This window comes from Peromyscus eremicus, chromosome 2 (assembly GCF_949786415.1).
Source record: "Peromyscus eremicus chromosome 2, PerEre_H2_v1, whole genome shotgun sequence".
Classification (NCBI taxonomy): Eukaryota; Metazoa; Chordata; class Mammalia; order Rodentia; family Cricetidae; genus Peromyscus; species Peromyscus eremicus.
The window spans coordinates 114,141,025-114,167,094 of NC_081417.1; the positions used below are offsets into that span (position 1 = coordinate 114,141,025).

The window sequence follows — 26,070 nt, forward strand, 5'->3', positions numbered from 1 at the left end:
TGCCACATCTGGAGAGATGTGCGCAATCTGCCCCTGCCATCTACAAGTGCTTTTGCAGCCATGCTTCCCCACCCCGATGGGCTGCACCCTCAGGTCATGAGCCAGAACAAACCCTTCCTTGAGTTCCTTTTGTCCAGTATTTTGTCACAGCGATAATAAAAGTCACTAATATAGGAAATTGGTATCAGAGAGTAGTGTCATTACTGTGATGAGCCTGACCACGAGGTTCTTCATTTGTGGGAGGAATGTTGAAAAGTTTAGAACTTTGGGCTGGAGAAGTCCTAGAATGTCATATACAGAATTTAGTGGACCATTCTGATTTGAGCTCAGACGACTAGGATGCCAAGAAAAACCAAACAGTGGAGGCTGGGCTCATGAGGTTTCAGAAGGGAGCAAAGGACTTGTGAGAAGTGGATTAGAGATGGTGTTCTATTTTGGCAGGGAAGTTGGCCACATTTGCTCTTGCCCTAACAAGCTGGGTGAGGCAAAATTCATCATCTATAATTTTAAATATATTAGTATAATTAAGGAGGAGCATCACATTTTGCCGTGAGGGCAAGACTCTACTCATCAAAGGCCCTGGCTTATAAAAATGTGAATTCCTCTGAAAGGAGAGAGACTGAACTAAGCATGCCACTGAAGGAGTTCCTACTGAGGAACAGTCATCTGGGAAAATACTTTCCCAGGTTCAGCCAGCAAGGCACACAAAGGGTACACTTTTAGCTGCCAGTTTAACTTGACAAGTCATCTACGTGATGATAATTTTTCAGGCATGCAAAACGCAAAATGATGGAACAATGGAAGTTCCAGAAAGCTGCTGAGGCAAGACAACGTTTGGCACCATGTAAGCGCAGATGCCCAAGGTCAGATTCCCTGAAAGGATATCATGAGAATTCATTGAGTGAGGCTGGGAAGGGAAAGCCAATGTTGCAGTAGAGACTCTAGAATATGTCAGATACTAGGACTGTGGGCTTGGAGCAGCGCTTGCTCAAGAGAGAAGCTGTATGTACTGCAGATAAAACTGGAAGGGAAGGGCTACTCAAGGCTGTTGGAAACCAGATGATGCCACCAACAGCCCCAGATGCTGAACATGGAGCTGCATGATGTGTTTTCCCTGCTCAATCTTATTTTAGTCTGATCTTTATTTGGTATGTTCCTATTTCTCCCTTTTGGAATGGGAATATTTAACCTCTGAGTTTTTTTTTAATTAATTAATTTATTTTTGGTTTTTCGAGACAGGGTTTCTCTGTGTAGCTTTTGGAGCCTATCTTGGAACTCACTCTGTAGACCAGGCTGGCCTCGAACTCACAGAGATCTGCCTGCCTCTGCCTCCTGAGTGCTGGGATTAAAGGTGTGTGTCACCACTACCTGGCCTACCCTATTCTGTTTTATATTGGAACTATATCTCTTGATTTTTTAAATTTCATAGGGGCTCACAGTTAATAAATTCTGTTGGGTTTTAGAAAGGATTGAATGGTGGGATTTTGACGGCACCAGAACTGTTAAGACGTTGGGAGCTTTTTGAAATGGACCAAATGGAGTTTTGCATTATGAGATGAACATGATACTTCAAAGGCCGAGGAGGAAAGTTATGATTTAAAATGATTTGATTGGGTGTCAAGTTGACAGGTGGTGGAGCTGAGATAGTTAATCATTATTGCCAATTTAACTGGATTTAGAATGACCTAGGAGATGTACCTCTTAGCGTATATTTCTGTGAGGGTGGGAGAGGAGGGAAGACTGTTGTGTGGCCTTTTTTTCTCTAGACTTAACATGTTTATCTCATTGCCATGTTGCCTGACCTAATAGCCTTTTATGAGACTTGGATAGGAATTGAGTAGAGACTGAGGCAATGTTTATTGAAACTGGTGATTTCTGAATATATCACTGGCTAAACTCAGCCAGTAAAACTGGTTCCAAGGGATCCAATGCCCTCTTCTGGCCTCCTTGGGCACCTGCACTTACACAGTGCACATGCAGACATGCAAGACACATACACATAAATAAAAAATAAATTATTTTTTCAGTTACAAAAACATGAGTGCCTAGAAGTTGAGGGTACAGCTCAATGGGAGAGCACTTGACCAGCATGGGTTGAGGGGCAGGAAACAGCATGGATATGCCAGGAATGTCAGCATATTAGCATACACCTGCAATCAAAGCTACTTGAAACTCTAAGTCAAGAGGATAATTAGTTCAAAGCCTGCCTGAGTTACATAGTATGTTCAAGTCCACCCTGAACTACATAACAAGACCCTATCCCCCCTAAAAAAAGAAGAAAGAAAGAAAGAGAGAGAGACAGAGAGAGAAAGAAAGAAAGAAAGAAAGAAAGAAAGAAAGAAAGAAAGAAAGAAAGAAGAAAGAAAGAAAGAAAGAAAGAAAGAAAGAAAGAAAGAAAGAAAGAAAGGAAAAAAGAAAGAACGAAAAGAAAGCCTAGGCGGAGTGGTACATGCCTTTAGTCCCAGCACTCAGGAAGCAGAGGCAGTGGACCTCTGTGAATTCAAGGCTAGCCTGGTCTACACAGTGAGTTTCAGGTCAGCTAGAGCTGTACAGTGAGAGCCTGTCTCAAAATTAATCAATCAATTAAAAGAAAAAAGTGAGGATGGGCTTAGGGATACAGCAATTATAAAGACACTTTCTAGCATGTGGAAGCCCCTAACCCAATCTCCTGAACAACAAGAAGAACCCCAGGGATATCAGTTTTATTGACTTTCAGATCTGCAAAAAGGTGTCAAGGATATGAAATTTAGAAACTGATTTAATTAAAAAACAAAACTAGATTTAAAAAAACTCAAGTTCAAAAGCAAAATAAAATTAAGAACATTAGTTTGGTGGGCTGGGATATAGCTCAAAGCTTTTCTAGAAAGCAGAAGATCTTAGGTCCAGTCCCCAGGACCAAAAAAGAGGAAGATTTATGTTTCCAGTAGGCTTAGCCACACAAACTGAGAGTCTTACGGACCATACTTTGGCAAAAATTGGTCTCAAGTTTTCTCATCTGTGGGAAGGGGTTAATAAAGCCCATCTACCATTCTTTCAAAGCTACTTTGAAGGTCAAGGGAACTGTACACAAAAGTCTTTTGTCAGTGCCTGCATGGTACTTGAGGATGTGGCAGTTCTAACACTACACTATTTAGGTGACTTGTGCCCTGGAAGGGGCAAGGGTGTGATGAGACTTCGCAATTTCAGAAGAATGGACAATGGCAAGAGAAGGTCAACTGAGGAAGTGCTACTGACAGGAAAGGAGACTGAGTCAAGGAACAATTGTGAGCAGATAGATGGTTGTCACTAGAAATCAGGACGTCTGGGATCCTTATAGTCAAGGGCTTGTTTTCTTAGTGAATGGAAGTGCCTAGGAGAGACTAAAAGCTACTCTTACAGTGTGATTTCCATCTAGACATGGCGGTACCCCCATATTCCCAGAGCTTAGGAGATGGGAGCAGGAGGAGGAGGAGCTGAAGTTCAAAGCTATCCTGGACTACATGCCAACACTGAGGCCAGTCTATGCTACCTGAGGCCCTGTCTCAAAACCCGATGATTTGTGTGAGGAAGTTTGCTTTAATCACTGAGGGATGGAGAGATGGTTCAGAGGTTAAGAACACTGGATGCTCTTCCAGAGGACTCAGGTTCAATTCCCAGCACCCATATGGCAGCTCACAACTGACTGTAACTCCAGTTCTAGGGGATCCAACACTATTGCACAGACGTATAAGCATGCAAAACACCAATGCACATAAAATAAAAATAATTAAAATAATTCTAATAAGATATATATTAGTTATGGTTTTAGGTAACAAAATGTCAGAGGCCAAGGGGTGTAAATAACAGAACAATGTTTCCTCAAGATTCTGGAACATGGGGCTAGGCTTGTGGTATGCCCCTGAAACCCTAGAACTTTGTCTTAAAAATACCAGAAGAGTTCTAGAATCTTGAGATCTCACATCAAAGTGCCTGAAGGGTTTATTACTCATTCACTCATTCATTCATTGCCATCTTCCTCCTTTCTTTCAACTTTTGGACAGGATCTCATGTAGCCCAGGCTAGCCTCAAATTCACATGGCCACCTCAAATTAAGTAGCCAGGTTGCCCTTGAACTCTTGATCCTGGTCTTCCTGTCTCCACCTAAAGAGTGCTAGCATTATATGTATGGCTACCAGGTCCAGTTTATTGCTGGGAACAGAGCCAAGGGCTTCATGAATATTAGGGCAAGCTCTCTACCAACTATGCAGCATCACTGTCCCTGAGGGGTTGGCTTCTTCCCAGCCCCTCTCCTGACCTCATAGGTGACTTCTTCCTGTCTTTATGTAATCTTTATTGCATGCATATGTATGCCTATGTCCAATGTTTTTATTTTTAAAATTTATTTATTATTGATGTGTGTAGTGATTTGAATGATAACTGTCCCTCTAGGCTTAGGTGTTTGAACAGCAGTTGGTCTACAGCTGATGGCACTGTTTGGAGAGGTTATGGGAGGGACAGCCTTGCTGGAGGAAATACACCACCACCTGGTGAAAGTTTATTTTTTTTTAACATTTATTATTTAGTGTGTGTGTGTGTGTGTGTGTGTGTGTGTGTGTGTGTGTGTGTATTCCCATATGCATGAGGTCAGGAGTTGGTATTCTCCCATCATGTGGGTTCTGGAGATTAAATTAAAATTCGTGTCTTTATGCTTGGTGGCAAGTGCTGAGGCATCCCTGGATGGTTTTTTAAGAATGAAAAAGCATCACTGAGAATGGGTATGGTCAAAGGGCACCAGACCACAAGATTCAGGACCTTTACAAGACATATACATGGTACCCGACTCTCTTAGGTTGTGGATCATGGCTTTTCTCCAGCTCTTTTTTCTGGCATACCCTGGTGGGAAAAGACTTCAAGTCACCAACTGGCTTCGTTCATGGTTAATCTTGATTCTCCAGTCTCTAGGGCCAGCTCTCAAGTCACAGCTTCCTCCAGAGAGTTGTGGTCCAGAGCACTTTGAGGGAAGCAGGACCATGAGCAGTCAGTGTTCTACAGTGAAGTCCATGCTGATGAAGGGTGTGGTTCCTGGATATGAGGGGCTACACGACTTTCCCTTCTTTACCTATTAGTTGGAGAAAAAGCTTTGGATTTTCTGTAGTAAGAGTTGGCTGAATCCCTGTACCACATGAAATTTAGTTTGAAATTGCCCCGTAGCCTAGAAAACAAATATAAAAAATTTAAAAATTTTGACAGTTTCATACATACATTTAAAGGATATTAGTCATTTTCACTTCCCATTACCCTCTCTCATCCCCCCTCACTCTCTTGCTTAAACTCCTCTCCTTCTATGCAACCCTCCTCCTACCCTCATGTCTCTGTGTATGTGGCCCAGTGAGTTTCATTAGGGTTGCTTGCGTTAGGAAAGGGCAGGTCTCTCATGAGTATCAATAAAACATGGCATATCAAGTTGCAGTGAGACTAAGCACCTCCCCATGTGTTAAGGCTGGGTAATGTAGATGTAACCAACCTTCTTATTAAATAAGAAACACAGAACCAATGCAAAGAAGAAAGCCAAGAGATCAGAGCTAAGAGCTAAAACCTTACCCTTCCTCCTGCGGTGGTCCTACCTCTCCAAACCAGAGCTACCCCTGTGTTAAAGTCTTTATATAGAGTTCCTGTTCTGCCTTCTCATTGGTTGTAAACCCAACCACATGACCGCCTCATCACGGCCTGTCTGTATAGACCTCCAGGTTTTCTGTGATTGGTATTGAGATTAAAGGCATGTGTATCCAATACTGGCTGTATCCCTGAACACACAGAGACTTACCTAGCTCTGCCTACCAAGTGCTGGGATTACAAGAGTACGCCATCACTGCCCTGCATTCCTATGGCTTGCTAATAGCTCTGACCCCCGGGCAACTTCATTTATTAACATACAAATAACATTTTAATACAAATAAAATATCACCATAGGGTAAGGTGACCAGAAGGGTCAAGGACATCACAGGAAGGCTCACACAATCAGCTAACCTGGGCTCACAGGGGCTCACAGAAACTGAATGGACCACCAGGAAGCCTGCCAGGGACTGACCTAGATATCCAACCCCCTCTTTTTATGATGGAATGTCTCATATGCTCAGTCTTGAGCAGGTGACCACAGCTGTCGTGACTTCATAGTGCAACAGCTGGGTCACGTCCAGAAGACATCTTTTTGTGGCCCACCTCCCATCCTCCAGCTCTGACATTTTTTGTGCCCTCTCTTTCAAAATGTTCCCTGAGCCTTGGGGACTGATATAGATGCCCCATTTAGGGCCAAGCATGCCGTCATCATTTATTGTTGGCATTTTGATCAGTTATAGGTCTCTCTTTATTAACCACCACCGGCCGCAATAAAAGTGTCTCTGACAAAGGCTGAGAGTAGCATTAATCTACGGATAATAAATATGAGTATTTAGAAGACAGCTTGTGGCTGGCAAGATTGCTCAATGAATAAAGGTATTTACTTACTGCCAAGGCTGACAACTTGAGTTCAGTCCCTGAGACTCCCATGGTGGAAAGAGACAACTGACTCACAGAAGTTGTCTTCCCGCCCCCCCCCCCCATCACACACAATAGATGTGATAAAAGTATTTTAGAAGACAGTAGAACTATAGGGACAAGAACAGTTGCAGGGATGGTGGATTTTGGCTGAAGGTAGACTGGGAAGAGAAAGAAAGTTGAAGGTGTACCATCTGGTCAGCCCTGTCTCTCAGAAGGCTGGCCACAGGGGCCCTGCCAACCAGGCAAAGTTATGATTTTAGGGTGATGGAAAAATAAGGAGAGGGAGAATGAATAAATGTTTCGGTTTGCTTTCTGTTAGTGTGACTAAATGCAGTTTGGGGGAGAAAAATCTGACCTGAGATAATGATAATTAAATAACATCTTTAAATTTTTTCTTTTACATTTATGAATGTGCGTGTGTGTGTGTGTGTGTGTGTGTGTGTGTGTGTGTGTGCGTTTGTGTGTTTATGGGTGTGCATGTGAGTACAGGTGCTCTTATTGAATCCTTCTGGAGCTGGAGTCACAGGTAGTTGTAACCTGTTCAATGTGGGGGCTGGGAACGGAATGCCAGCCCTCTGCAAGAGTATGTGCTCTTGACTGCTGAGCTATCTTTCCAGCCCAAATAACATTTTGACTAAGATTGTTTAATTACACACACATTTCTTGAAATTTCATAAACTACAAACTAAAAGGAATTTGGGGTAACTTGACAGGTTTAATTTATATGACCATTTACTTATAAGCCAGTTTGGTACCAAGCAGACATTCAAGCATATGTACATAGTATACATGCACATAGTCATATATAAAAACAATTTTTTTGTTTTCACACTGATTTTTTAAGAAATTATTCTTTGATAATGTCATATACTAATACAATGAATTTAGATCATATCCCTCCTCCTGCTCCCTATCTTAAGTCCTCTTGGACACCCCGTCAACATCTCGCTCTTAACTTCTCTCCTCCTCAGTCTTCTATAACCCACTGAGTTCAATTAGAGCTGTCCTTTGTTCCTGGATGTTGGAACGTGGGTACCTTAACATGGTCCACACCACTGAAGAGAATGGACTCTCACTCCCCCAGCAGCCACCGACTGCCAATCAGCTAGGGGTGGGACCTCATGAGCCCCTTCTCTATTCATGCTGGAATGTTGATTGGCTTGGTCTTGCTTAGGTCTATGCCAGCAAACATGTGCTATGAGTTCAAGGGTTCAAGAGCCCTGCCATGGCTAAAAGACTTTCAAGAAGAATTAAAAAATATAGCAAGAATCTCAAAACATTTACTATAATTATTCAGTTTTAAAGGTAGACTATCTGATACTTTATAGCATAAGGAAATCCTTAATCTAAAAGCTATACTTTTAAAGACATAACTTGATTTCTGAGGCACAGAGCCTAACCTGGTCATTGACCAAGAAGACTGAGCAGGCAGTCATAGCTTGGATTTATTTAAATTATTTTTAAAGATTTATTTTAGTTTCAATTGCATCTATGTGTGTTTCTGTGTGTGTGTGTTATGCATGTGAATGCAGGTGTCTGCAGAGGTGAGAGGTAATAGATACTCTGGAAGTGGAGTTACATGTGGTTTTAAGCCACCTACATGGATGCTGGAAACTCATCTTGAATCGTTTATAAGAACAATATGTGCTCTTAAAATGACTACTTTAGGGCTGGAGAGATGGCTCAACGGTTAAGAGCACTGGCTGCTCTTCCAGAGGTCCTGAGTTCAATTCCCAGCAACCACATGGTAGCTCACAACCATCTGTAATGAGATCTGGCGCCCTCTTCTGGCATGCAGGCAGAACACTGTATACATAATAAATACATCTTTAAAAAAATGACTACTTTAAAAAAATTTAAATTGGATAAGATAAGAACTTTGAAAACCTGTTTTCAAAGAGGAGAATACACATAGCCAGACAACAGTGTGCATGTCCTGTGCACATATATGAACACATCTGTGTGCAGATGTGTACGTCTGTGCACGTGTGGAGGTCAGGCCAGTGCCACCATCCTTGCCACCACCACTGCAGTTACTGCAGCTGCACTGGAGGGCTTGGTGAGCCGCGCCTCCCTTCCAAGCTGCCCTGCTTTGACTGGGTCGTAATAGTAAAATCGAGGCTGATAGAGTAGGTGTCTTGGGTGTGATGGCAGCCTGTACTGCCTCACAGTCTGCCCAGCCTTTTCTCCACCTGCTGCAGGGACTGGGGACTGCCTGCTATTCTGCCCCTTACATTTGTCAGACCAGGTTGTTGCTGGGTCCGCCCCTCTACCTTCTATGACACCTCACAGCCCCACCATCCCTAACTCTCAGCCTTTGGCTTTCCTTTCTCATCCTCTTCCCTCCTTTAGGGGCAGGCTCAATGTAGGCGGTCCACCTGATGAGAATGAAGACCCTATTATTTGGCCAGACCTGCCACTCCTCCTGCAGGACGGGATCCCCAACACCAATGTGTGTAGATTCCCCTCACGCTCGCTCCTTCCCCACCCTTCCATTCTTTTCTGCCACAGCAACTCATGCATCTGAATGCCTGGTCTGGCAGCCATCTTTAGGGCCTGTGGTGATGTATGTAGACAGGATACCTCTCCTGAGGCTGCTATTTTGAGATCTCTTCCGGGCTGCAGCAGGAGCTCTTTCCCAGTCTCCTATGCAGCAGAGGCACACGCTAAGTGCTAATGGTCTTCATCAGCCCCCTTGCATTTGGAGCCTCTTGCCTTATCCCGGTTCTAACTTGTTCATCCTTTTGGCTTAGAAACCATCCCAGGCCCATATCTGGGGCTCCTTTACATTTCATTGATTGATTGATTGATTGATTGTGTGTTTGTTTGTACACACACACACATACAGAGCTCAGAGGATGGCTTTCAAGAGTCAGGTCTCTCCTTCCACCATGTGGGTCCCAGGGATTGAACTCTGGTGGTCAGGCTTGATGGTAGTGCCTTCCCTGCTCAACCATCTCTCTGTCCCCATAGCTGGGGTTTTTGATGGGAAGCAAAAGAGCACCTCTCCCTGGAGTGTCCCTCAACTGGGGTCCATCCTGGACTGTATCCTGTACTTACAGCTCTGGTAGCAGGTAGCACCTGTGTAATTCATCATCCGATCCTGCCACTGAACTCAAGGATACGGATACCAGTCATCATCTTCTACTCTCCTCTTGTTTCAAATGACAGCAACGTTTTGTTCTGTATCATACTTCTAGGTTTGGGGAACTTACTACCCCATGATCGTATTGCTTCTACCATGTGCAGTAAGTTTTGGGGCCAACTGAAAGTTGCGATCACACTTTTTTTTAATTTTGATTTGTTTTGTTTTTTTTCAGTCGCACTTTTTATACTCGATCCACCCCTCAGTTCTAGTCTGGGGTCCTTAATAAGCAGCTCTTTGGGAGGGAGCCAGCCGCTTCAGCAACAGCCTTCTGCATAACCCCTCTGGCAGCCCAGTCTCCTAGTGGCAGCACAAGGTAATCAGGACTTAGAAGCGTGAAGTCACCCTGGTTTGCCTGCGGCACACCTGTCACAAGCCCAGGTGCTTTGCACATTGCTACCGTCATAACTTCTCACGTTAGAATCACTGCTAGGCTGCCTGGCTCTGGGAATGCACCTCACCATTTCCCCTGTTCCACTCCCAGCACACTAGTGTTTATGAGAGCTGCAGCTTCATCGAACAGAGGGAACTGGGTTTAGCCTCAAGTTGAGAGCATGCAACTTCATAGATGTACTGGAGGGGACAGCCGGTGCCACTGCAGTTACCCCTATTCTAAAAATGTGCGATTTAGACACAGCAAGAATGCTGTACAAGGGGTGAGCACAGTGGACTACCTGCCCCGCTCCTGATTGGCTGCTCACTAGGCTGACTAGCTCTGGGTCAGAGTCTCCATCACTGGACCTGGCAAGCTGTCTCTGCTTTATGCAGACATTCTCCCTCCCCTCATTATTGCCTCAACATCCCCCTCTCAAAAAGGTCTGGACATAAAAGCCTGGTGATTTTTTAATCCGCTTCTGGTTGTGTTTCCTCTTCCCTCCTTTGGCTTAGTGTGGAAGAAGCAATCTTATCTTAGTGACTGTCTGCTGAACCAGACTTGTCTCTGACTCAGGGGACACAGGGGACTTTCTAGGAGACACCATGCTGGTCTAGACTTTTTATTCTTGGATCGCAGTTTCTGTGCCTGAATTTTTTAATGGCTCCATTAAAATATAATTGGCATAGAATGAACTGCATACCCTTTAAACATACAATTTGACAAAATTGCTATAAGCAGATTCCCAAAGCTCTTATCAGAAAACAAACACACAGGTCCCTCACAACTGTTTCCTTGTGCTCACTGACATGGTCCTCTTTTGCCCTTCCCACTGTCTCTCCACAGCCCAGGACAGTGCTGATCTTTGCCACCATAGAGTGGTGTATTGGTGAAATTATTAAGGCCACTCCACGTAGTTAAAAGATTTATTTAATGTCGTAACTTACAAATTAAGGGATAAGTAGGTCGCGGGGTCTGGGGGAGGTGTATCACAGTCCAGCAGTGTTCTCTGGAGCTCTGCTTGGCCCACCTCCACCGTCCAGGGTCCCTGAACCAAGAGAGAGAGCGCTGGCCCATCCAGATCTCGGGCCTCCAGGCCCCTCCCTTGGCCCCGCCTTGTAGGCGTGACAGTTGCCGAAGTCTCAATGGGGGTTGGAACTTCCAGATCAAAGCTGGAATGGCTACCCACTACAGTGGTGTCATTTATAGAAATGTAAATGAATTTTTACAATGCCCCTTCTTTCGTGGATCCTTTCACCAGAAATAATTATTGCGACCCTAACCTGGACTTGTGTGTTACTGATTTATTTTGCTAATAGTATTCTGAGTATAACAAAATTTATTCATTCACATGTTGAAGGGATTTGTTATTGTTTTCAGTTATTAAATATGAATTTATTTTTGGTTTTTCGAGACAGGGTTTCTCTGTGTAGCTTTGGAGCCTTTCCTGGAACTCACTCTGTAGTTCAGGCTGGCCTCGAACTCACAGAGATCCACCTGCCTCTGCCTCCTAGAGTGCTGGGATTAAAGTCATGTGCCACCACCGCCTGGCAAATGTGAAAATGGTTTAAAAAACAATAATAAGAATATATAAAAGGGGAAACCTACAAACACAGGAGCAAAAAAAAAGACAAACAAAATCCTGAAAACTGACCAACTAACCTTAGACAATGTATTAAAACAACTTTTTTCTCCCTCTGGCCTGTGAAGACACACACACACACACACACACATATACATTCACCTCTTTACACCCCACACATTCACACTCACTGTCCATTTGCCCCAACACTTACACGCACTCACATTCCACACATACATACATCCCACACCTCACACATACACACACACACCCACCCACCCCCACACTCACTCCCCATGTATCCCACACTTACACACACTCACACCCCACACATACACACACACTCACCCCCCATTTATCCCACACTTACATACACTCACACCCCACACATACATACACACCACACACATATCACACATTCACATTCACCCCCCAAATATATACACTCACCCCCCCCACACACACACTCACTCCATGAAGTATCTGATAAGACAGTTGAATAGTGAAAGGAAACCAAGTCAACTGAACAATAATCAGCAAACAGCACAGAGCTGGGCTGTATAGCTCCTGGCATGGGGGCAGGGGGAGTAGAAACCTCATTCAAAAGATAAACCAGATGGCCCTGCTGAGAGTCTGGCATCCTATCCACAGGACAAGTCCACAGTTCCTGCAAACCTCAATGTCTTTGGGGTTCTCATGACACACTGATGCTTTTGGCAGAGGTCAGCAGAGGAGAACAGGTTTATTCTATCACTTCTGTCTTAGAGGCCTATGTCTGGGTGCCAGTTTGAGAGGGAACCTATTGAGACTAAACTATCCCAAGAGCCTGATAACGAGGAACAAAGAAAGTTCGGGAGCCTGGAGTCAACTGCTACATCCGAGAGTGGATGGAGAGACAGACGGTGGCCGCCAGAAGCAGGCATGGTATGGGGGAGAGCTGATGTGCAGACATGCTGAGGACGAGCTGGGCTTTGCACAACATGTATAAGCATGCTATATACTTTCTCAGCTCAGCTTTCTCTTTGTGGGTTAAGCATACAGTCACTTAAGTCCAGCTGTCTACTTCTCCATTAGCTCCCTCATTCTTCCGCAATAAAAACATGTCATCTATCTTTAGCTCCAGCTTCTTCCCTGGGTTCTGATTCACAACTGGCACCCAAGTATCACTATTTTGTTGTGTTGATGTCACACATGAAATTCACTAGAGCACAGCATCTTCCTCCAAGGCAGCTCCAAGCTTCCCAGTTCAAAACCTTCGGAACCATTCCCCAATCTCCCTTCCTTTGCACTTCACTTCTGCACACTTAGTATGTTACAAAGACCTGGACACATTCCCTCTTGCTCTGACCCTTTCTACTTCTCACCCTTGTCTAGCTGTGAATTACTATAAGACCTCCACCTTTCCCTCTGACTCATCTAACCCATTATCACCCGTTTAAGTTTCCTCTAGCCCAGCACTGTATACACTTGACTCCCTGCTAAATGTCACTTAACGGGCCCTTGCTGATCACCGAATGATTTCAACACCACAGCCTGCAGCTCAGAGTTCCTCCACCTTTTCTCATTCATTAACCACCATGAAAGCAGGGAGAAATGTTCTGCACTTTTTCGGCTGCTGTGATTCTGGTGTCAATCATTTCCACTGTCTAGATTCCGACACCCACACTCTTAGCTTTCTTTACCTGTGTCCAGTTTTTCTTTTTTTGGAAAATGTTAGCATTTAATTAACCTCCTTGGGCGGCTTCAAGCCACCAGGACACAACACAGGCACCCCCAACACCCTTTATCTTCTCTTCAGCTCTTCTGCTGAAAAATTTGGCTTTCACGATGACAGGCTGCTTAGAGAGCTTCCCCTTCTCCAGAACTTTGTAGTAGCCCAATCGCACAACAACGATGATGGGAGCAGCTCCAGTCTTGTTCTTTGCAGCGTTGACCAGTGTCCAGGTTGACAGTCGGACAGAAGCTCTGGTTCCTCTTTAAGTGGTAATGTCTCATACCAACTTTCCCAAAGTAACTTGGATGATATTTGTCGAAGTCGATCCTGTGGTCACGCGTGCTTCCAGCATCTCCGCGGCCTCCTGGGTGCTTGCGGTATTTGCTGATGCAGCCGTGGCCGTGGCTCACGTGGCCCCCGGAGTTTCCGGGTCTTCCTTAGTCTGGATGGCACGGCGGCAGCAGAACGGAAAGAGCCAGTTTTTCTTTCAAAGCCAGGGTGGCTCATCCAGGAAGAAGCATTTCCTGGTAGTTGATGGTTTACATGGAGCCCAAGTCTTGTCTTAACTCCCGTGGGTTGTAATGTGTACACCACTAATGTGACAGTGTGCACTTCATTCTATTGCTTTCTATCTTTTTTGCATGGGAAGTCCTTTTCAAAGAAAATTAAATATTGTGAGAGCAGGGATTTGGTTATAGCATGTCATATTTTCATAGTAAAAATTTTTTTTCCTTGTGAGATAAGATCTCGAGTAGCCAAGACTGGCCTTCAACTCCTGGCGGTAGCTACTTGCAAAGACAGGCAGACATGCCTGGAGTTCACTGGCCAGCCAGTGTAGTCAAACAGGTGAACTCCAGATTGAGTGAGAGACGCTGTCAAAAAATAAGGTGGAGATGCACCGAGGAAGACCCCAGCGTCGGTCTTTGGCCCCCATAAGTACACACAAGTACACATACCTGCACACGTACACACACAGACACACACCTCAAACAAAATAGTCCTAGCAATAGCCAAATATTTGTTTTTACTTATATCGGAGTTAGTCTCTATAGAATGGCACAATTCAGGAGCAGGGTGACCGAAGCTGGGGAATATTATTTTTGGCAAATGTGGGAACAGGCGATTCAAGTTGCCTGATGGGGCATGCAGAGTCTATTCTGGGATGGAGCTGGGGTTTTTTTTTTGGCGGGTCAGGAACAGGGTCTCGCTATGTAGCTCTAACTCCTGATCCTCTTGCCTCAGCCTCCCTAGGGCTGAGATTGTCATATGGTGACAATCTCAGGCTAGTGCTGCTCATAGGCTCAGCCAGAGGCTCTAGAAACGGTTTCTCACTAGAAGCGACTTCCCAGCCTTACTAGGCACTAGTCTTTGCTTAGCTCCAAGAAAGTAGGCTGGCTTGGTGGCTGCTGGAGGGCACTGGCCCAGGAGGGAGACCTGCCGCCTGGGGTGAGGACTGACCAAGGGCTCGCCACAGCGAAGCGGGCAGGAGCCGCCCCTCACAGGAATCCATGGGCTAAGCAGCCGCTCGGGCCTTGGCCACGATCCCGGGAAAGAGGAGCAAGGGGCTTTCCACCTGCCCCTGACCTAACCCCAGTCGCCAAGCTTCTCGGGTTCCAGGGCTTGGACCCCGCCTGCAGAAAGGCGGCAGCCCTGCCCCGCCCCGCCCCGCCGAGCCCCTCCCACCGCCCCTCCCACCTCCCCGCCCCGCGCCATCGAGCCCCTCTTACCGCCCCGCCCCTCTCCGCCTAGCCCCACCCACCTCCCCGCCCCCTCGCCTTACGGGCTCGCTTCCGTGATGGGCGACGGAGGCGCGCTTGCACCGTGGGCGGCGAGTGCGCAGGCGCTTTCCCTGGATCTCCACGGGCGCCAGTTCCGGAGGCTAGTAGCTGGTAAGAGTCTGGGGTTGCCGAGGTCTGGAGCCGGCAGGCGTGGGGAGGTGCCGGCAGCCCGTGCGAGCGGAGGACTCGGGGGGCTTGTCGTAAGATCTCGTCCAGCCCCGGGGCCCTCGGCGTGCGGCCGTCCTGCAGTGGTGACGCGGCCTGGCCGAGGTGGCCCCGGTGATCCTGTCCCCTCGGTCTTGCGAGTCTGTCCCTCTGCTAGGGAAGTGGAGCACTCTGGGACTCGGTGGCCTGGCCCCTGTCGCGATGGCGCGAGCTGCCTGCATGTGGCTTCCTGAGAAAGTTGCTGAACTGTGTGCTTGCAGGTGGAACAGCACTCACAGTTTGAGGGGGAAATCGCAGGGCTCGCAGGGTGTGGTAGCACTAGGAGGCAGAGGCAGGCGCAACTCTTGGAGTTCCAGGCTAGCCTGGTCTACTTAAGCTAGTTCTGGGCTAGCCAGAGCAACACAGTGAGACCCTGTGTCTCACTGAATAACCACATAGGACTCTGAAAAGTTGTCTTCCTACCCCCATCTCCTCCCTGCCAATCCCCTCTATTTAAGTGTGTTCCTGCTTTCTGCCGACTCTGGCTAAGTGTGGAAGGACACTGAAAGGACTAAGGAAGGATCTTTGCTCTTACAGCATTTTTGTTCTAAGTGACAAGTAAATGACATTTCCTCCTAAGCTCTTTTGTTGGAATAGTGTGCTTGCAGAACCATACTGTAGATAACTGTACTGGAAATTGTTGCTCGTTGATTTATCCACCTAGTGAACACGTATTTTTTACTGCTACTCAGTTCAAATAACAATATTCATAGCATCTCAGAAGACCTCCCCAGAGACCCCTTCCCCCAACACCTTAGGTAACTTTTTTATTAATTTGTAACACTATACAGGTGTGCTGGCTAGTTTACTGTCAACCTGACACAGGCTGGAGTCAGTTGGAACTTCAGTTAAGAAAATTTGGCTTATGGGCAAGTCGGTGGTGCATTTTTGTTCTTTTTTAATTTTTTTTTTTTTTTTTTTTTTGAGACAGGGTTTCTCTGTGTATTCCTGGCTGTCCTGGAACTTGCTCTGTAGAACATGCTTACCTCGAACTCACTTGCCTCTGCCTCGCAGGTGCTGGGATTAAAGGCCTATGTCACTATGTCTGGCTGCATTTTCTTGATTGATGATTGATGTAAGAGGGCCTAGTTCACTGTGGACAGTACCACCCCCGGGCAAGTAGTCCTGATTGTGGAAGAAAGCAAGCAAGGCTGAGCAAGCCATGAAGAGCAAGCCATGAAGAGCAAGCCAGTAAGCAGCACTCACTCCTCCATGGCCTCTGCTCCAGTTCCTGTCTTCAGGTTCCTGCTTTGAGTTCCTCCTTGCCTTCCCTTCATGATAGACTGTTACCTTGAAGTATAAATGAATAAGCCTTTTCCTCCCTATGTTGCTTATGGTCATGGTGTTTATCACAGCCACAGAAACCCTAAGACAAAGGTGGAGTCCCATATTCTTTGGTGTCAAGCTTCTTTTATTCAAAAGTATGCATATGAGAATGTGCTGTGGGCCCGGCGGTGGTGGCACACCCCTTAAGTCCCAGCACTCGGGAGGCAGTGCCAGGCAGATCTCTGTGAGTTCAAGGCCAGTCTGGTCTACAGAGCGAGAGCCAGGACAGGCACCAAAACTACACGGAGAAATCCTGTCTCAAAAAAAAAAAAAAAAAAAAAAAAAGGTGTGTTGTGAAAATACAGTTCTGATGGTGAAAAAGTGGGAAGAAAAGTTAAAGAAGGCAATCGTACAAACTGGGAGGAAATTTTCACTAGGGAGGGCTGATCTTTCCAAGCGATGACTTTATAGCAGAAGGTTGACGGGGAGCTGAGTTACAAGCGCGAAAAGAAACTGAGCCTGGGTGAACTTGACAGGTTCTCCCAGAAGAAAGACCTCTGGCAGGAGGTGTGCAGGGAGATGCAGCCAGAGGCAGGCAGGGGCTCCATAGAAAAGGCCCTGGCTGGAGTGTAAGGGTTTGAAGTGTGCAGATGTAAGAACGATGGTCCTGATGTTTTCCACGTGTTTCCGGTGTGAAGGCCCACCCATTTCCTTCATCAGAGAGGCTCTGCAAAAGTGCCAGCATGTCTTCGTGGCTGGGAGACATTGACGCAGATTTAGAAGACACTATGGGAATTAGTCATTTATTTTAACTCCTGGTTTTTCTTTTTCGGGATACGGTCTCAATATGCAGTGCGGCTGTCCTGGAACTTGCTCTGTAGACCAGGATGGTCTCTAACTCAGAGGTCTATCTGCCTGTGCTTCCTGAGTGCTAGGATTAAAGGCATGTGCTACCACCACCCGGCTTATTCCAGTTCTTAAAAATATTCCTGGAGGGCTGGGTGGTGGTGGCGGCGGCGCACGCTTTTAATCCCAGCACTCGGGAGGCAGAGCCAGGCGGATCTCTGTGAGTTCGAGGCCAGCCTGGGCTACCAAGTGAGTTCCAGGAAAGGCATAAAGGGACACAGAGAAACTCTGTCTCGAAAAACAAACAAACAAACAAACAAATAAAAATATTCGTGGAGGGCTGGGGAGATGGCTCAGCAGTTAAGAATGCTTCTATTGCAGAGGACCTGAGTTCAAATTCCAGCACCTGTGTAAGGCAGCTCACAACAGACAGCTCACAGCTCCAGGCATCCCCACTCTTATGGACATATGCCTACACCTCGCACACACACACACACAAAATTAAAAAATAAATCTTAAACATTCCTATGAAGTCAGGTGTAGTCTATACCTATAATCCTAGTGCTTAGAAATCGGCAGGAGGATCTCAAGTTTGTGGCCAGTCTAGGCAACATAGCAAGACCCTGTCTCTACATCTAAAATATTACCATCCAATAGTCAACCAATTTCTGTTTGAACTTGAAGAGGCATTTCCTTCATGAGAAGCCCATTTGTGTTTGGACACCTGTCCTCATAGCTGTTTTTTCCAGTGTTTATCTACTTACTGATGTGGGGACCTAGGACCTGTGTGTATAGAGCATGCATTTTACCACTGGGCTACACTCCTAGTTAAGTTTTCTTGCTAATAATCAGAGTGCCTGGTAAATGGCCCATCATTCATAGGTCCAGCAAAACTGAAGATTGTTAGTAGTTATCCGCTGCCATCTAGTCAGTCAGCACACACTAGTTATCTACTGCCTTTAGTCAGTCAGCACACACTAGTTATCTGTTGCCTTTAGTCAGTCAGCACACACTAGTTATCTGTTGCCTTTAGTCAGTCAGCACACACTAGTTATCTGTTGCCATCTAGTCAGTCAGCACACACTAGTTATCACTGCCTTTAGTCAGCACACACTAGTTATCTGTTGCCTTTAGTCAGTCAGCACAAACTAGTTATCTGTTTCCATCTAGTCAGTGAGCACACACTAGTTATCTGTTGCCAACTAGTCAGTCAGCACACACTAGTTATCTGTTGCCATCTAGTCAGTCAGCACACACTAGTTATCTGTTGCCCTTAGTCAGTCAGCACACACTAGTTATCTGTTGCCAACTAGTCAGTCAGCACACACTAGTTATCTGTTGCCATCTAGTCAGTCAGCACACACTAGTTATCTGTTGCCCTTAGTCAGTCAGCACACACTAGTTATCACTGCCTTTAGTCAGTCAGCACACACTAGTTATCTGTTGCCTTTAGTCAGTCAGCATACACTAGTTATCTGTTGCCTTTAGTCAGTCAGCACACACTAGTTATCTGTTGCCATCTAGTCAGTCAGCACACACTAGTTATCACTGCCTTTAGTCAGCACACACTAGTTATCTGTTGCCTTTAGTCAGTCAGCACACACTAGTTATCTGTTTCCATCTAGTCAGTGAGCACACACTAGTTATCTGTTGCCAACTAGTCAGTCAGCATACACTTGATTTTTTTCCCCCCCACATTTAAGTATGTACTTGAATTTGTAAATTCTTGGTCTTGAGTATGATTTACTCCATAGTTGCTAGAGAAAACTTTGGATTTGAGTGTTCCATCTGTTACATAGCTGTGTCTTCCACCATTGTGCTCTTCTTGGCAAGCTGAGTCAGCATGATACCTATTAAGCATTCCATTGTGTGTAAGTTCATGATGCTAATGATTCAGTATCATCAATAGGCTTGTTTTCATTAAGTTTCCTGAGGAAGTACTTAAATAAAATTTTCTAGAACAGAGTGTAGATGTAACCAACCGTCTTATTAAATAAGAAACACAGAGCCGATTCAGAGAAGAAAGCCAAGAGGTCAGAGCTAAGAGCCTCACCCTTCCTGCTTCAGCAATCCTCTTCAGTCAAGAGAGCTCTCCGAAAAGGGGGCTACTTCCTGTGTGTATGTCTTTATATAGTCTAGCTGTTCTGCCTTCTCATTGGTTGTAAACCCAAACATGTGACTGCCTCGTCACTGCTTGTATGTACAGCCTTCCAGGTCCTCTATGGTATTGAGATTAAAGGCGTGCGCCACCGCCACCATGCACTTGCTATGGCTCTAATAGCTCTGACCCCTGGGCAACTTTATTTATTAACATACAATTAAAATCACATTTCAGTACAAGTAAAATACCACCACAACAGAGGACAGTTCATTTAACCTGGTTGTTATCAGTCTCCTAGTTTGCTTTGTGTTGCTATGGTAACCACCATAACCATAGCCAACTTTAGGAAAAAAGGTTTGTTTTATCTTCTAGGTTATAGTCTGTCATTGAAGGAAACCAAGGGAGGAGCTTGGGCCAGAAACCATTCTGTTGCTTACTGTCCTGCTTCTTGGCTTGCTCAACTAGCTTTCTTATGCAGTCCAGACCTACCTGCCTAGAGATGGCCCAGCCCTTGTAGTGGTTTGAAAGAAAATAGCCCCCAAAGGGAGTGGCACTATTAGGAAGTGTGGCACTAATAGGGTAGGTGTGCCCTTGTTGGAGGAAGTGTGCCACTGTGGAGGTGGGCTTTGAGGTCTCACATATCCTCAAGCTGTGCTCAGTGTGATACACAGACCACTTCCTGTTGCCTGCAAGATGTAGGACTCTCAGCTGCTTCTCCAGCACCATTTCTCCCTGCATGCCACCATGTCCTACAATGATGGTAATGAATGGACTGAACCTCTGTACTGTAAGCTGCCACCACAATGAAATGTTTTCCTTTACAAGAGCTGCCGTGGTCATGGTGTCTCTTCACAGCAATAGAAACCCTAACCGAGAGAGCCCTTCTATATTAATTAATTAGCAAGTAAGAAAATGTCTCACTGACATGGCCATAGGCCAGTCTGATCTGAGCAGTTCTTCAGCTGAGGTTCCCTCTTCCTGGGTAACTTTAGGTTTATATCAGGTTGACAGCTTAAGCCAACTATGACCATCAGTGATTTCAGTTTCCTGGTTGACAGCTTAAGCTAACTATGACCATCAGTGATTTCAATTTCCTTCTTAGACTATTATTTAAACTACATGTTAATTAGTTAAATAAATATGTATTTAAGCTGCCCAGGAATTAGCATTTGCATTATAAGTTTGAGGTGTCCTAGCAGAAACATAACATTTCAAGTCTGACTACAGTACCTGTTGCTAGAAGAGACTTTAGTGATAGACCAAAAAAGCATCTGAGTGGACGATAGTGGTCTCGAACTTGTGCCAAATCCAGAGTCAGCATTGGAAAGTGATTTCACTTTAATTTTGTCTTGCCTCTGAGATGGCAGTTTTAGGAGCAGTCGAAGGACCAGAGGAGCATCACAGTGAAGAGGGAGTGTATGTCAGTCAAGCTGTAAGAATGGAGTTATATAGCCTCACTCTGTGCCTTGAGTCATTCTACCCAGGCTCTATTAGTTCTGGCCTTGCTTTTGATATTTTAAAAAATTGAAAAATTACAATATTTTTTAGTATTAATTTTATGATGTTTTCATTTTTATTTTTATGTGTGTGGCTGTGGCTGTGTGAGTGTATGCCAAGCATGCCAGTGCACACAGAGGCCAGAAGAGGGCATCAGGTCCTCTGGACTGGGGTTAAGGTGACAGCTGCCTGCTTTGGGTGCTGGGGATGAACTCGGCTCCTTTCCAAGAGCGTCAAGTACACCTAACTGCTCAGCCATCTCTTTAGCCCCTGATATTTTTAAGTAAGAAAGTAATTTAAGCTTAAGAGGTAGACTGTTCCAATTTTCTGCAAAAGTTCTCAGCTGACTTATATGTATTTCTCTGAATATGTTTAATATGGCTCATAATTTTTCAAAGGAAGGTGTCCATTTGCTTCTTGCTTTTAGCCTACCAGCCTGGTCTGGGATATACTTCTGTGATGTGAGTACTTACTAGTGTGTGTGAGACCCTGGGTTCCATCCCCAGTACCCCAGAAACAATATAACAAAACACACTATTCAACCTAAAGAAAAAAAAAAAATAGAAAGGGCAGAAAAAGAATTTTCTAGGTGGTTAATTATTATTTTAATTTTTTTTTTTTTGTTGAGGTTCTTTTCTAAGACTTGGGCCGTTCTTACCTATTTGTCTTAGAAAGTTTATTTCCCTCCCATGGGAGTTGATGTGTGTGGTTAGCACACAGATGGTGTGGGAGAAGGAACTGAAAACAAGGCTAGAGAGATTTCCATCAGCGGGAAGCTTTGCTAAGCTAAACGCAAAGGCAGATCTCCTCCTTTGTACCAAAGATAACTTACCTTTTCCCACCTTTGTGGACTCTGTGTCGTCCAGGGTCATGTCTTAGCCTCCCAAGTGCTGGAATTGGATTGCAGGTGTGTGCCTTTACCTGCTGTACATAGATTGTGCCACTATCCACACCTTTCAGAAATTCTCACCTGTAAAAGCAGGCCTTTGTCTGTCTTGTCTTTAGACATGATTGCATCACATTTTACAGAGAATTGCCTTTTGCAGTGTATTTCTCAATCCTGGGGATAAAGAGCCTCTGGAACTCTCCCAGCCCACTCCCTCTCCCCTAAGCTCCCATTTTTCTGAGTGGCTTCATGGGTTCATTGTTACGGTGCTGTACTGATTGAAATTTTGGTTCTGTTTTCTCCCCAGGCTATTTTCCACAGACATGATTGATTTTTCACTGTGCTGAAGCAAAGCATCCTTTAAAATCCTCTCAAGCTCCTAACTTCGGAGATGGTGACATTGCTTTGAACAAGGAGACAAAGTGACTGACTTTGTGGGACGTGTTCTGGTCCTGGCTTTTGTTTTCCTCCCCGAATTTGGAGAACCATGGAGAACTGGTCCTGGATGACACTAGCGGTCTTGATAGGACTCACAGTGCGGTGGACGGTTTCTCTTCACCCTTACTCAGGTAGTGCACTTTTCCTCTTGGAAAGACTGGTAAATATTCCTGAGTGGGTTGCTTCTGCTTGTTTTGATAACTGTTTATAGTTTTTGACTGAAACAGAAGAATTTGAGGCTTTATTGTTATGATTAAGAAAATACATGCACCTGGCAGTGGTGGCGCATGCCTTTAATCCCAGCACTCGAGAGGCAGAGGCAGGTGGATCTCAGTGAGTTCGAGGCCAGCCTGGTCTACAGAGTGAGTTCCAGGACAGGCGCAAAGCTACACAGAGAAACCCTGTCTCAAAAAAACAAACAAAAATCCATGCATCAAATTATAATGAGAAAGTATAAGAGGTAAACATACTTTGTGATATGAGCAAACAAAAATGTATTCTAGCTTGGAATATGACAGATGGAGGTGTGATTATGTCTTGAGCTAGTCCTTGAAGATGGTCTTGGAGACAGAGGTTTCTATTTGTTGGTGTTGTTTGTGGTAGAGAAGACACATGACTAGATTGAGAGAGTAAAGAGCAGTGGAGAAGAGTAAGATTCAAATGAGGGATGGAGTGTAACCCTGCAGACGCGGGGGGGGGGGGGGAAGCAGATTTAATTCTGCAGGTACGTAGTTAGAGCTTTGTTGCAGGTATCACATGTGCTAGGTGTGAGAAATAGAAAGTAAATATTGATGTCATAGAACCCAGTTCAAATAGACAGTCACTATAGGGTGTGGTAATTAAGATTTAGCTATGTTTGAGGCACAAGGGTAACAGAGAGGTGGCTGATGAAAGTGTACCAGTGCGGATTTCAGATAAGATGGCTGACTTGGGGGTTTGAGGGATTAATCAGAATTCGCTAGACAAATGCAATGGGTACAGTGTTCTAGAGAATAGAGACTTGCACAGAAACATAAGAGAATATAGTTATCAGTATGTAGTATTAGAGTGACTTAAAAAACTAAAAAGAATTGAGATTAAAAATGCCATCAAGAGGAGTAAAAATGGAAGGAAAAAAAAACAATGAAAAATTGATTATGTCTGTGGAGAAGTAGCCTAGGGAGAAAAAAGAACCAAGATGTAGCATAACCATTTTTGGAAATGGCTGGGATTTTGGCTGTACATTTATCTAGGCAAATTTGGTTGTAGAAGAGTTTTCTGGTTAGAAAAAAGGTTGTAGGAAAAAGGCCAGCGGTAAAGGGACAAAACACCAGTAGCAGTGCCAGTGTAGTTTGAGCATTGACTGATGTTCGGCACTGTTTTCTTTAGGATTTACTAGAACCACTGAAGATGGGGTGATATCTAAATGTACAACCACAAAGTGGGACAGTCCTGAAGAGTAGGGGTTTTGATACTGGACTGTTTGTTCTTAGCCTGCAATTAACATTTGCCTGTGCTAATCAATCTAAACAGAATTTGGAATAAGGAAAACAGTGAACTGGTGAAAGGCTCAAGCGGTCTGAGCCTGGTTCCTGGCACCCAAATGATGCCAGTTACTGGCTGTAACTCCGTTTCCAGAGGGTCCAGCGTCCTCTCTGGCCTCCCTGGGCACCGTGCACATCACAGTGCACATCACCGTGCACACGTGGTACACAGGCGCACATGCACATGTAAACGACAGCCAGGCTTGAGTGTGATGACTTGATTCCAGCCAGCACGTTTTTTTTTGACTCTGCCCTGAGGCTTCTGAGAAAGAAGAGGACCTGACCAAGACAGTGAAAAAAGTTGGATTTGTATTATAATGGTTGTGTCAGTTGCACACCTACACAGTGGTGTATTGATTGTGTCCAGCAACCTTTCTTCCACCCCTGCTCCTCGGGTTAATTCGTACTGTTGAGGCAGTTAACAATCACTTAAATGTTGTGCAGTAAAGCACGGGCTCACATCTTAGTTTACCTGTTAGTTGCCTAATCTTGGGGAAGTTATTTAATTTCCCTGAGCTTTTATACAAGGTAGGACTGTCAATACATGTTTCAGCAAATTGCTTGAGGGATTAGTTCAAGTAATAAGTATGAGCTGTGCTTTATGTAGGAATAGAATCAGCACATTTATGGCCATGCCATACCTCTATTGATCATCACATTAGATTATTTAACTCCAAAATATGGCCAGGTGTGGTCACACACCTGTAATCCCAGCACTCAGGAGGTAGAGGCAGGAGGGTCAGGAATTCAAGGCCAGTTTTGGCTACATAGTGAGTGCAAGGTCAACCTGGTTTTTATGGGAGCTTGTCTTAACAAAGAAACCCTCCAAAATATTGTTTGCTGTGTAGCCAAAAAGAGGTCTTGGTAATTATTAAGGCTTTAATAATAAAGAATGAAAAATGGTATCTTCCCTAGAGAAGGTAACAGTTTGGTGGGCAGGGTGGGTATACAAATATATGTCACATTAAAATTTAGTGCAGTATAAAGCGACTAGATTTAGAACTCTAGATATTTTCTAATTCAGATGAGAAACTCTTGGTATGTATGTCACATTTAAGTATATTCTAAAAAATTTTACTAGGTAGAAAATGGGTGAGAAGAACATTCTGGTATAAGAAAACGTGAAACAAAGCTGAGACATTTTTGAAAGATGGAGGAATACAGGTGTGTGTGTGTGTGTGTGTGTGTGTGTGTGTGTGTGTGTGTGTGGGCAGGAAGGTCCTAAGATCCTACTTGTTTTTAAGAGCTGGTTCTAGAAGCATCCTGGACTTTGGAGCCGGGTGAGGAGAGGTAAATGGGATCATCTGTGTGCAGTGACCACAGTGTGCTCACCACATTTATTAGTATTGTTTCATGAGCTGGTTCTGTGGTTCAGGTCAGTTACCAGGCAAACAAACAATGAAGAAGGGGTGTGGAAGAGCCGTGTAAGCCTCCTAGTTGCCTAGCTATAGCCACAGAACAGCAGCTTCTCTAGGTTAGTGAGGAGAAGGGCGTGTGCTAACATGCTGTGCTTTTTTATGTGGGTGCTGGGGATCCAAACGCAGGTCCTCAGACCTGTGCAGTAAGCACTTTGCCAACCAAACTGTCTCCCAAGCCCCAAGACATTTTTTTTCCTTTTTCTTTTTTCAATGCTGAGGATGGAACCCAAGGTCAAACATGCTAGGCATGTACAGTATCACCCTCCATCTCCAGCCCACATGTGAAGAACTGTGACATGGGAAGCTAAGAGAGTTATGCATGGGAGATGGAGAGTTGTCTCAGCAGTCAAGATCTTGTTGCTCTTGCCGAGAACCTGGGTTTAGTTCTCAGGACCCATACTGTGCAGCTCCCAAACTGCCTGTGTATCCAGTTCTGGGAGATCTGATGCCCTCTCCTGGCCTCCAAAGGCACCTACATGCACATGGTACACATATATACCTACATATACTTAAGGCACACATACAATAAATACATATTTAATTTCTTTATTTTAATTTTTTAAATAGATATATTTTATTTTCCTTTTGATTTATTTTCTTTTAAGAGTGTAATTAAGAAGCACTTGTTAGAGAGGAAAAAACTCTTTTCCTTCAACCCTTCTAAGTTGTCTGTTAGAGTATGTGTAACAAAAGACAAGTTAGCAGATAACCGTGCATATGTGTTCAGTGTAAGCTTTATGTGACATGGGGGCCTTCATGAGGAAATGAGAAACCAAAGGAACACTTAAACCTGAGTGTTTTGCA

At 44.8% G+C, this 26,070-nt stretch overlaps 1 protein-coding gene and 1 pseudogene across 1 annotated transcript in view; one reads left to right on the forward strand and one right to left on the reverse strand.

The window, feature by feature from the left end:
* Positions 1-12,560: 12,560 nt before the first annotated feature.
* On the reverse strand, positions 12,561-22,010 carry LOC131904833 (uncharacterized; annotated as a pseudogene).
* Positions 22,011-22,204: 194 nt separating this feature from the next.
* Alg6 (ALG6 alpha-1,3-glucosyltransferase) overlaps positions 22,205-26,070 on the forward strand; it is a 45,891-nt gene continuing 42,025 nt past the window's right edge. Inside the window, exon 1 of the mRNA XM_059254567.1 lies at positions 22,205-22,456. Within this exon, the coding sequence (XP_059110550.1) occupies positions 22,375-22,456 (82 nt within the window). The 5' untranslated portion in view covers positions 22,205-22,374. The remainder of the gene's footprint in view (positions 22,457-26,070) is intronic.